The sequence below is a fragment of the Monodelphis domestica genome, chromosome 1, assembly GCF_027887165.1.
Source record: "Monodelphis domestica isolate mMonDom1 chromosome 1, mMonDom1.pri, whole genome shotgun sequence".
Classification (NCBI taxonomy): Eukaryota; Metazoa; Chordata; class Mammalia; order Didelphimorphia; family Didelphidae; genus Monodelphis; species Monodelphis domestica.
This window is the reverse complement of record NC_077227.1, coordinates 263,087,071-263,098,480: the sequence shown is the minus strand read 5'-3', so window position 1 is coordinate 263,098,480 and position 11,410 is coordinate 263,087,071. Positions and strand designations below refer to the sequence as shown.

Below are 11,410 nucleotides of genomic sequence, written 5' to 3'. Positions count from 1 at the left end.
TGTCGCTATTATTAACCCACCGACTCTGCCTCAGTTTCCCCTCTTACAAAATTCCCCAGTGTTACTGTGAAGATCAAATGAACCACAAAGTATACAGAAATATAGAGGGTGCCGTTTGCATGGGGTTTATATTCTTATTTTACAAACAAAAACTTCTAATATAAACAACCCACAGTGCAACGCATAGAAGGAGGAAGAGGAGGGGGAGTAGAAGCCGGGAACTACGTTCCCCAGAGTTCCCCGTGCTTCCCTTCCTCCTCTTCCTGTCCGGGGCGGCTGATGAAACTGAAAGTGCTGCTGCTGCTGCAGCTGGGGCGCCTTTTTTTTTTTCACCTTCAGTCCTGTGAACACTACGGGGGGGTGAATCCGGTCGGGGGGTGGAAAACCCTGGGTCCTGGGTAAAGCATGAACGGAAGAGTGGATTATCTGGTCACGGAAGAAGAGATCAACCTTTTCAGGGGACCCTCAGGTACTTGACGGGAGCTGGGTGTGTGTGTGTGTGTAGATGTGGGGGAGGAGCAGGGGGGAGGGGAGGTGCAGGCTTAGGCTCCCCACGCTGCCGCCGCCGCAGGGGTCTCTCCCCAGCCTTTCCTTGGCCCAGCCAGGGGACCTCTCTCTTAACCTCTTTGGAGGGGATATCATTGGCCGGGAACCTTCTGTCCTCAGCTGGAGACCGCGCTTGGAGGAGGAGCCCCTTGCCCACTCCTGTCCCCTCCCGTACTGTCCGCAACCTGGAAGTCCGAGTTGCCCGAACATCCGTGCGGCTCCCGAGAGAGGGAGGGGGAAAAAGGGGTGGTGGTGCATATTACCCTTTGTCACTCACCTGGAGCAGCCTCATCATCCCCACACTCCTCCCGGTCCCATTAGCCTTCCTTTTCCCTTGTGGCAGACCGTGCAGTGTAGGAATGAGGATCCCCCTCCCCCAAAACAAAATGAGTGAAGATAGCCTTGTCCCTCTTAAATAGGTTTTTATTTAGAAAAAAATCTGTTGCGGAGATTCTTCGGAATCTAAAATGAAAATCCATTTATCCCCTTGTATAAATTCTTTTTTCAAAAATCAAACTACTAACCCAAAATTTGTAGATCGATTGAATCAATCAGTAGATCCACGAGTTTAAATAAGATTTGCAACGGGCAAGGGAACTTTGAGAGATCACCTTCCTAGGCCAACCCCGTCTTTTTACACATTGAGGAAACTGCCTGACCAGAGGTGATTTGCCCAAGGTCACACAGTCTAGATAATTGAAGTGTCAGAACTAGAACTAGGACCTGGGTGTCTCTAACCCTTTGCTTGATGGTTTTTCAGGAAGACCACCCACTTGCTTTTATAGCCCGTACAAACCCTCACCCTAATTCTTCCGCTAATTTTAAGGGGCATTCCTGGGGGGTGGGGTGGGGTTTGAAACTGTCACTTAAACCTGAGGAGTATAGAGTGTTGATTGAACTCTCTGAAAATAGACTTCACGGTACAGCCAGCCCCATTCTCAGTCTAAGCAGCTTAGCCAGCATCTTTTCTAAGAAGTAGCAGTGACAGGGGAAATTTGGTGGCTAGTGCCTGACCCTTAATTGTTTTGCATACAGTACATCTAGAGATTTTTGCCCTCCTTTAAGATGCCGTTTCCTACTTGTTTGCATCTCCAAATTGTATCGCACTTCCACATAGTTTAATAATTAGAAAGATGATTTTGCCTGGTTTTCTTAGACCTTTAGAGAGCAGCAAACACTCCAGAAAGTTTCCACACTCGAATTTTCTACTTGACTAATGAACTTCCTGTTAAGAGTGAGAGTTGTGTTTCCCTTATCCTGAAGGAATTGGTTCTCTAGGACAGTGATCTTTAGACTTTTTGAGTTGCACACGTTTTTCAGTTAAAAAAAAATGAGGTATTGTTTTTCTAGGACAGAGATTTCTAGACTTTTTGAATTACCTTTTTCAGTAAAAAAAATTAAGACACTGGTTCTCTAGGGCAGTGGTCTTTAGACTTTTTGAATTGCTCACCTTTTTCAGTAAAAAACATTAAGACTGGTTCTCTAGGACAGTGGTCTCTAGACTTTTTGAATTGCTCACCTTTTTTTTTTGTAAAAAAAAATTAAGGTAGGGGCAACTGAGTGGCTTAGTGGATTGAGAGCCAGGCCTAAATATAGGAGGTCCTAGGTTCAAATCTGGCCTCATATACTTCCTAGCTCCGGGACCCTGGCTAGGTCACAACTCCCATTAATAGGAATCCTTAATGCTCTTCTTTCTTAGAATCAGTTGATTCTAAGATGGAAGGTAAAGGTTTAAAAAAAAAATTAAGGTATTGATTCTCTAGGACAGTGATCTCTAGACTTTTTGATTTGCACACCTTTTTCAGTAAAAAAATTAAAACGTTGGTTCTCTAGGTCAGTTTTCTCAAGACTTTTAGATTGCACATCACTACCAATAAAAAATTTTAATCATACACTCCTCAAATATGTATATTTACTTATAAATTAGATGCATTTACTATAATTCTATAAGTTACTTATATTATCTTTCAGGGAAAATAGACATTTAAAAAGGACAAGATAAATATGGAATAATAAATGATCCCAAAGTAATACAAGAGCCACTGGAATTTATTGAGTAAGGGAGTTACCTATCCAGACCTACAGTTTAGGAAAATTATTGGGCAGCTTGTTGAGGAGAGATTCAATGAGGAAAGAGCAAGAAGGAACTAATTTCAGTAATCCAGGCTAGAAGTGAAATGCCTGAACTAAGATGGTAGCTTCATTTTGAGAGCAGTGTTGTAGAGGTAGAAATGACAAGACTTAGCAACTGATTAGACATGTATGTGAAGGAGAGTGGAGAGTGGAAGATGACACTGAGGTAACCTGGAAGGATGGCATGCCCTTCTCCAGGGGATGCCTGCTGAAGCCCTGAAATAAATTTGAGGGACAGAGGATGGATATGCTGGTGGAGAGAACTCTGGTGGGGCCCATGCATAGAGGAGTGAGGAGGGAGAGTGTTGGGGTAATGTGGTATAGAAAATAAACCCTATAATTCACTGTGGGATAGGATTCACCTTGTGATTGGTCTTGAATCAGGCCATGGCCCCTACTTTGGAGACTAGGGTCCCAGGAAGATGGGAATTGGTGTTGAGAGTGAGTTAACAGAATTTTTAGCCCTCAGTGCCTGTGGAGTGACTAAGCAATGCCATCAGAAGACCAAAGGCAAGGGAAAAGAATAATGAGAGAGAAAAAGGGAGAAGGGGTGGGTGGGATTAGGATTAGAAGGAAAGAAAACTAAAAGGACCTCCATTGGGGAATGGTAGAGAATGAGCAAGATTGGCCCCAAGGTCTTTGTTGAAAATTCAGTTAATCATGTAGGTGATCCAGCGATTGCTACAGATTATCAGCAGTGATCTGGAGTCTGTTCTAGCTTGATCTTGAGCCAGATGTCACAAACTAATATTAATTTTTGATCTTGAAAGGAACCTTAGATATTATCTCATTCAATTAGTTTGTTTTAGACATAAGGAAGTTGAGGTCCAGAGAACTGTGACTAGCTCAGGGTCATAGAGCAAGTCTTTAGCATAGGTGGGACAGAAAAATCAGAGCTCCTTGTTCCTGTTTGTATTCTTTTCCTGAGTCAGTTCCCCATAGATGAAAAGGGGAAGTGAGTAATCTGGGATGTGTGTGCATGTACATGTATGAAGAATAAGGCAGATTAAGGCAAAGATGAGAGCAGGCAATGTGCAGAATACTTTCCTTTCTGTATTATACCAGGTCTCCTGTCTGTAAGTGAATAATTCCTAGCTGATTTCTTGTGGGGATTTATTACATTTTGTGTTCTAGTACAGCACAATATATGGACTTCTAAACTTTACCCAGTCATCACATTTGGGGTATCTATCTGCTGTTCAACGAATTATTTTTTAAAAATTTTCTTCCCTCTTATTATCAAATCCTATGTAGGGAAAGTATGGTGGTCAGGATGTATGGATAGATGGGAAATGGAGTTACAGGTGGCAGGATTAAGGGAGTCAGCTTGCTATAGAGGAGGCAAGAACATGGAAGTAAGACTCAGGGGATTCAGATTCTCATTTCCACTATGGAGGGGAGGGGATGAGGGAATAAGCATTTATATAGCATCTATTTTGTGTTAGTTTCTGTGCTAAGCACTTTACAAAGATTGCATCATTTGATTCTCACAACTCTGAGAAGTAGGTGCTGTTATTATCCCCACTTTAAAATTGAGGAAACCAAGCCAGACAAGTTCAGTGACTTGCCCAGGATCACACTAGTTATTATCAAAAGCTGGATTGGAACTCAGATCTTCTTGGTCCAGGACCAACACTGTCTTCTTCCTCCACAAACAGAAAAGAATGTGTTTAATGAATAAAAACCCTGTGATTAAATGCCGAGGGTCCAGATACAAAAATGAGACAGTTCCTTCCGTCAACAACCTCACATTCCAATAGGGAGAGAAAACACAAATGAGGAAGTCATGACCATGGGGAATTGTTTTCTTTTGTAAAGTCCCTGGATTAGTAAGTAGATCCATAGGGGAGTTGAACACAGAAACAAAAGCATTAACAGTGGTTTCAACAAGGTCATGACAGACTAATTTAATTTCCTTTTCTGGCAGGTCTAGTCTGGGAGAGATAGGGAATACTATTGGTATAATTAAACTGAAATTAGTTTCTTGAATGCAGCTTGTCCTGGGCCAGTACCAGAATTTATTCTATACTAGCATCCCTCAGTGTTCCTTTCTCCACAGAGCCAGGACCTCCCCATTCCTGGAAGCATCTTTTCCCATTTAGAGTCCTTTGCTGAGGGACTTGCTCCCCTTTTCCATGAGATCTGGATAAGAACTCTTATTCACTGTCATCCAAGAATGCAATATTGCTACCAAGTCAGCTGGGGATGCCTTTTTTCCTGTGTATTTTCACTAGCTTTCTTCTCTTTCTGGAATTCTTTCCTGGCTTTGTTTAAGTCTTAGTCAAAATCCCACCTTAAGTGAGAGGCCTTTTCTGGTTTCTCTTTAAACTAATGCCTTCTCTCTGTTAATTTTCTTCAATTTATCCTGAACATATCTGGTAAGCTCCTTGAGGATTGAGACTTATTTTACCTTTTTATTTTTTAATATCAGTTTTTGGCACACTGATTCATCTCAAGGCTTATGGAAAGCGGGATACCCAACCTCAGATGTTAGAGGTATGATGAAGGAGCTTTGGCAAACCTTTTGCCCCATGATGGGGAAGGAAGGCCTATTTGCCAGTGAATGGCAGGTCAAGGGCCATACTGGGTGTTCTGTTAGGCAGAAGGATCCTTGCTGGGCAGAACCATGGAGATCATCTTATCTAACTTGGAAGTAGAACCCAGTTCTCCTGATGTCCAGTTAGCCTAGGATGGTTAGCATGCAGATTTTAAAGAATTCTTTAAAGGTCACAAGGTTTAATCTGGGTTCAGCCTATTTTTCTCTGGGGTTTTAATTTTAACTTTTTTGTTATCCAGAACTTGACAACTATCAACAGACATGAACATTTATATATAGAAGAATTGAAAAGGGGGATCATATGTGAAAAACTGAATCTCCGATATGTATTTCTGTTTTTTCAGAATATGTAATAAATTCAAATTAGTTCCAAAATTGTTCTGCTTAAACTGTCTCCCTCTGAGGAGTTCCTTAAACATGCTTCATTGAAATCTTTTTTTTTGTATCGCCAGCGTTAGTCGCATTTGCTCCCCCAAAATTTTTCTTTTCCCCTCCAAAATAAATTCTTCCTTGGAATAAAAAGCATAGTCCTACAAAACAAATCTGTTCATTGTCTAAAAATGCATATTTCATTCTGTGCTTCTAATATATCATTACCCTTTTGCCATGAAGTGGGAAGCACACTTTATCGTCAGTCTTTTGGATCTGTGGTTGGACATTGCATTAAGAGTTTTTGAATCTGTCAAAATTGTTTTTCCTTATGGTATTATAGTTTTTGTATAGATTATTCTCTTGGGTCTTTTTGTTTTACTCTAACTCAGTTATTGCAGGTCTTCGGTTTTCTTTGAATGTGTCTCTTCTATAACTTGTTCAGTCATTCACCAAATGATGACTCTCTTACTTTTAGATCTTTGCTATAGTAAAAAGTAAATATTTTTGACAATATAGGTCCTTTCCCTCTTTCATTGATCATATTGGAGTATAATGCCTTTAAGTGGTATTACTGGGTTAAAGGCTATGCACAGTTTAGTAACTTTTGGGAAATAGTTCCATGTTGCTTTCTAGAGTGACCCATCCAGTTTATAGCTCTACCATATGCTAGATCAGAGCCCCTTTGTTCCTCTCCTCCCACATCCAATACACTGGATGGGGCCATTGTGTAACCTCAGAATAGTTTAGAGCATTTTTTCATAGAATTTGTGTAACCTCAGAGTAGTTTTAATTTGAGTTTAGAGCATTTTTTCATAGAATTTGTTGATGGCTTCGATTTTTTTCCTTTGAGAACTTCCTGTTCTTTTGACTATTTATCTATTAGGGGAATGACTCTTTGACTTTTATTTATATCAATTTCCTATATTTCTTGAATCCTTTATCAGAGAAGTTTGTTGTAGAGTTTTTCCCCCAGCTAATTGTTTTTCTTTCTTACTTTAAATCCATTGCCTTTGTTGTGTGAAAGCTTTTCAATTTTATGTTATTAAAATGGTCCATTTTATTTCCAGTAATCTTCACTACTCCTTGATTGGTTAAGAACTCTTGGCCTATCTATAGTTATAAAAGATATTTCCTTTCATTTTCTTTTAATTTGTTTATGAAATAATCTTTTATATGTAGGTTATGTGTCCATTTGTATTTTATTATCTTATATGATATGAGATATCAATTCAATTGAGTATAATTTCTCACAGACTCCTCTTCAATTTTCCCAGATTGTTTTATTAGTTATTAATTTGTGTCCTAGGTTATTGTAGTTTTTTAAAACAAAAACTTTGCTATTGTATTCAGTTTCCTCCCTGTTCCATTGATTAACTTAAAAAATACATTTTTATTGATAATCTTATGGTTTTAACACTGCTTACATTTCCTTTTCTTTTTCTTTTTTTTTAACCCTTACCTTCTGTCTTGGAGTCAATACTGTGTATTGGCTCCAAGGCAGAAGAGTGGTAAGGGCTAGGCAATGGGGGTCAAATGACTTGCCCGGGGTCACATAGCTGGGAAGTGGCTGAGGCCAGATTTGAACCTAGGACCTCCTGTCTAGGCCTGACTCTCAATCCACTGAGCTACCCAGCTGCCCCCTACATTTCCTTTTCTATCTGTCCCCCAAACCTTTCTTCCAGAGATCCATACCTTATAATAAAGAATAAAAAAAGAAAAAAGGACCTATAAAACTAATAAAAAACAAAAAGTATATTATATGCAATATTCCATATCTGTGGACTCCCACTTCTGTAAAGTATATGTGAGTGTCTATGTTTGTCCAATCTTTTACCCAAGTTAGATGAGATTGAGATCATGAGTTGACTGCTTCCTTCCTGTGTATGTATTTACCCCAACTTCCCATTTATTTATTCCTCCCTATTTTTTCTTACTTCTCCTCTTGTGAATCCCCTTTCCCTCTTCTTTTTCTTTCTTCCCTTACAGTCAATAACAATAAAGTCAGTAACAAAACTAGGACTAAATTACTGGAAAGTCTTGTGTTTTTCATATTGAACTCCAACTATGACTTTTTTTGGTGGTACTATTGTTCTTTTTTAAATTTTTATTTGGTCAATTTCAAACATTATTTCTTGGTTACAAAAATCATATTCTATTCCTCCCTCCCCTTCTCCACCCCTCCCATAGCCAACACACAATTCCACTGGGTATTACATGTGTCCTTGATCAGAACCCATTTTCATGTTGTTGGTGTTTTCATTAGGACGTTCATTTAGAGTCTGCATCCCCAGCCATATCCCCCTTGACCCATGTAGTCAAGCAGTTGTTTTTCTTCTGTGTTTCTGCTACCACAGTTTTTCCTCTGAATGTGGATAATGTTCTTTCTCGTAGATCTCTCCGGGTTGTTCAGGATCACTGCATTGCCACTAATGGAGAAGTCCATCACCTTCGATTGTACCACAGTGTATCAGTCTCTGTGTACAATGTTCTCCTGGTTCTGCTCCTTTCACTCTGCATCACTTCCTGGAGGTTGTTCCAGTCTCCATGGAATTCCTCCACTTTATTATTCCTTTTAGCACAATAGTATTCCATCACCAACATGTACCACAATTTGCTCAGCCATTCCCCAATTGAAGGGCAGCCCCTCATTTTCCAATTTTTTGCCACCACAAAGAGCACAGCTATGAATATTCTTGTACAGGTCTTTTTCCTTATTATCTCTTTGGGGTACAAGCCCAGTAGTGCTATGGCTGGATCAAATGGCAGACAGTCTTTTATCTCCCTTTGGGCATAGTTCCAAATTGCCCCCATCTATGACTTTTAAAGACAATGAGATTGTGAAAGAATACTCATTTCCTTTATCCCTAGTAGAATAAAAGTTCTTCATCATTATTTGGATCCTTCCCCTTTGTCAAATATTGTATAACCTTTCTCTTGACTATTGTGCTTATATTTCAGAGTTTCTACTTCTTTCTGGTCTTTTTTTAGAAGTACTTAAAAGTGCGTTATTAAAGGTCCATTTTTTTTCTCCTGTAGTTTTTCAGGGTAAGTAATTTTTTCAGTGAAAGCCTTTCTCTTTTTACCTTTTAGTTTATCATATTCTAAGATTTTTAAAGTTAATTGTTGGTAGGTCATGTGTGATCCTAACTGTGGTTCCTTGGTATTGGAATTCTTTGTGGCTACTTATGGTATTTTTTCCTTTGATCTTGAAGCTTTGAATTTCAGGCTATAAAATTAGTGGGAATTTTCAGTTTGAGGTTTCTCTCAGAAGGCAATTGGTGGATTCTTTTTATTTTTCTTTTCCTCTGGTCCTAATAAACCTGGGCAGTTTTCATGATTTCTTAAGACAGAGTGTCTAGGTTTTTTGTTTGTTCCTGGTTTCCAGGAGGCTTAATGTTTACTTCTTAAGCTATTTTCCAGTATAGTTTTTGATAGGATGTGCTATATATATATTTGTTTTTTCATTATCTTTCCCAGGATGATGAATGAGGTTCCTAGGCCACTAGCATTGCTGTTGCAGAAGTTCTTGGGTTCAGAAGCCCGGGCTCTGTCAGACTCTGAGGGGAGATGGTGGTTGAGTGGTGGTGGCATTTTGGCTTGCCTGGCGTGTGCTGCCTCTCACTCCTCCCTTAGTTCACCTCTGCTTTAGCCAGGTTAGCCCATCTGTGCCTGGTGAGTGGCAGTTGGCTGGTAGTTTGTGACCCCTTCTCCTTAGGAGTTGATTCTCAGGATGGTGGCTCTAAAGGCTGGGCTAGAAGTGGGGTGCTGAACCCCTTTCCTATTGGTGTAGATGGTTAGTAGCCTGTTGGGCATGTGAAAGTACTGAATCAGCTGGACTTCCTTCTGTGGCTCCTGTGCTCTGAGGTGGGTGTAGCTAGGCCCTGATTCCCTGCAGAGGCCCAGCTTGGGGACTGGCTTGTAGGTGCTGACCCCCCCACCGGGCCTTCCTGTTAGCTTCCTGCCTGCTGACCCATCCAGCTTCTCCTTCCTACCTCACTGGATTCTCCTCCTGAGCTACAAAGGCCCCTTCTTATTACTCTGTTTTTCTGTTGCTCTTAGGTGACTGGGGTGTTGCAGCTGCTCCTTTGAGAATCATTGGGAGGCAAGGACAGAGGAGTATGAGTAGGGCTGGCCTTCCTACCAAAAGCAATCTGACAAGGAAGGGTTTCCAAACAGTGTTCTTGAGTAAACATTTATGAAGTACTGTCTGTGTGCAAAACACCATGGTAGGTGCAAGGGACAGAGCCAGAGAACAGGAAAACAGAATCTCTGCCCTAGTGAAATATACACTTTATATATGTGTGTATATATATTCATATATGTAGGGGGTGTATAGTATATACATATATTCACACACACAAAACTAGTATAAAAATGGTGTGTGGTGATTGATTAAAAGAGGTATGAACTGAGGACTAGATGGGATCTGAAGAAGAAAGGATTACTACTGCCTGGGACTGGGGCTTTAAGGCATGTGGGCTTAAAAGTTGGGTAAAATTTCAGTAGGTGAATATGGCAAAAAGGGCATTCCCAGTATAGGATATGGCCCAAGTGTCACCCCTAGATGGAGTAGAGGTGGTTCAGTGAGTTTGGCTGCTTGGTTCAAATCTGTGTGAGATAAGGCTGAAAAAGTGGTGCCACATTGTGAAACTCAGGCATGAAGGGAAGTGTTAAGGGAGTTAAAATCTTCATGCTGCCTGCTGTTCCATGCTTCTCCTATTAAGTATGTCCTGATGGCTTGTGACAAATGTAGGGTAGAGTTGCATAGACTGAGTGATGTCATTGATTTTAGGCCTACCTCTGTCATGAACTAGTTGTGACCCTGGGCAAATTATTATTATCTTTTTTGTAAAGATATTTTATTTTATCATTTACATGTAATAACAATTTTCCACCTAAGTTTACTGAACTTATCCAAATTGTCCTCTTCTTTCTCTTCCCTCCCCCTTCCTGGAGATAGTAAGCAATTTGATTTGGGTTATTACATGTATTATTGTGTAAAACATATTTCTATATTGTTTATTTTTGTAAGAGGATGCTCATATTAACCCCCCCCCCCCAAATAAAAACCCAAATAAACTAAAGTGAAATATGATCTGCATCTGACTCACATGGTTCTTTCTCTGGAGGTGGATCGAATTCTTTGTCATAAGACCCTCAGAATTGTCCTGGATCATTGCACTTCTGAGAGTAGCTAAGTCTTTCACGATTGATCATCCTATAATATTTCAGTTATTGTGCACAATGTTCTTCTGATTCTGCTTATTTCACTCTGTATCAGGTCATGTAGGTCTTTCCAGCTTTTTCTGAAATCATCTTCATCATTCCTGGGCAAATTATTTAATCTCTCTGGGTCTTGGATGATTTCTAAGGTCTAGTGGACTTCAAGCCACCCTCTTTCAGTTCTAATGTTTTACAAATCTGTTACACTTAATTATTTCTTCTGAGGAGGGTACTAGATAGATACCACCAGAGTGGTATCAGTGATTAATAATATTCTAGAGAGAAGGATTGGATTTGGAAGATTGTGGAGGTAGAAATGATGAGAAATATAAATGGTTCAGGGGTGGGGAGGAGGAGAGAAGAGCTGGTAGAAAGACATGAGGAACAGAACCAGGGGAGGTTAGCTTCTCCAAAGCCAAGGGCAAGTGCTCAAGGAATGACGTTTCCTATAGAGGAGGGAACAGCCTTTGCACCTGCAGATAAGAGATTCCTTGGAGACCTCTGAAGGCAGTTTCAGTAGGATTGCAGGGTCAGAAGCCAGATGCCAAGAGCCTGAGAAATAAATGGTGGTGAGAAGAC

The 11,410-nt window shown here is 40.3% G+C and overlaps 1 protein-coding gene across 1 annotated transcript in view; it reads left to right on the top strand.

Moving 5' to 3' along the window:
* The first annotated feature begins 249 nt into the window (after positions 1-249).
* SYNJ2BP (synaptojanin 2 binding protein) overlaps positions 250-11,410 on the top strand; it is a 36,639-nt gene continuing 25,478 nt past the window's right edge. The window contains exon 1 of the mRNA XM_007472921.3: positions 250-469. Coding sequence (XP_007472983.1) covers positions 406-469 — 64 coding nt within the window. The 5' untranslated portion in view covers positions 250-405. The remainder of the gene's footprint in view (positions 470-11,410) is intronic.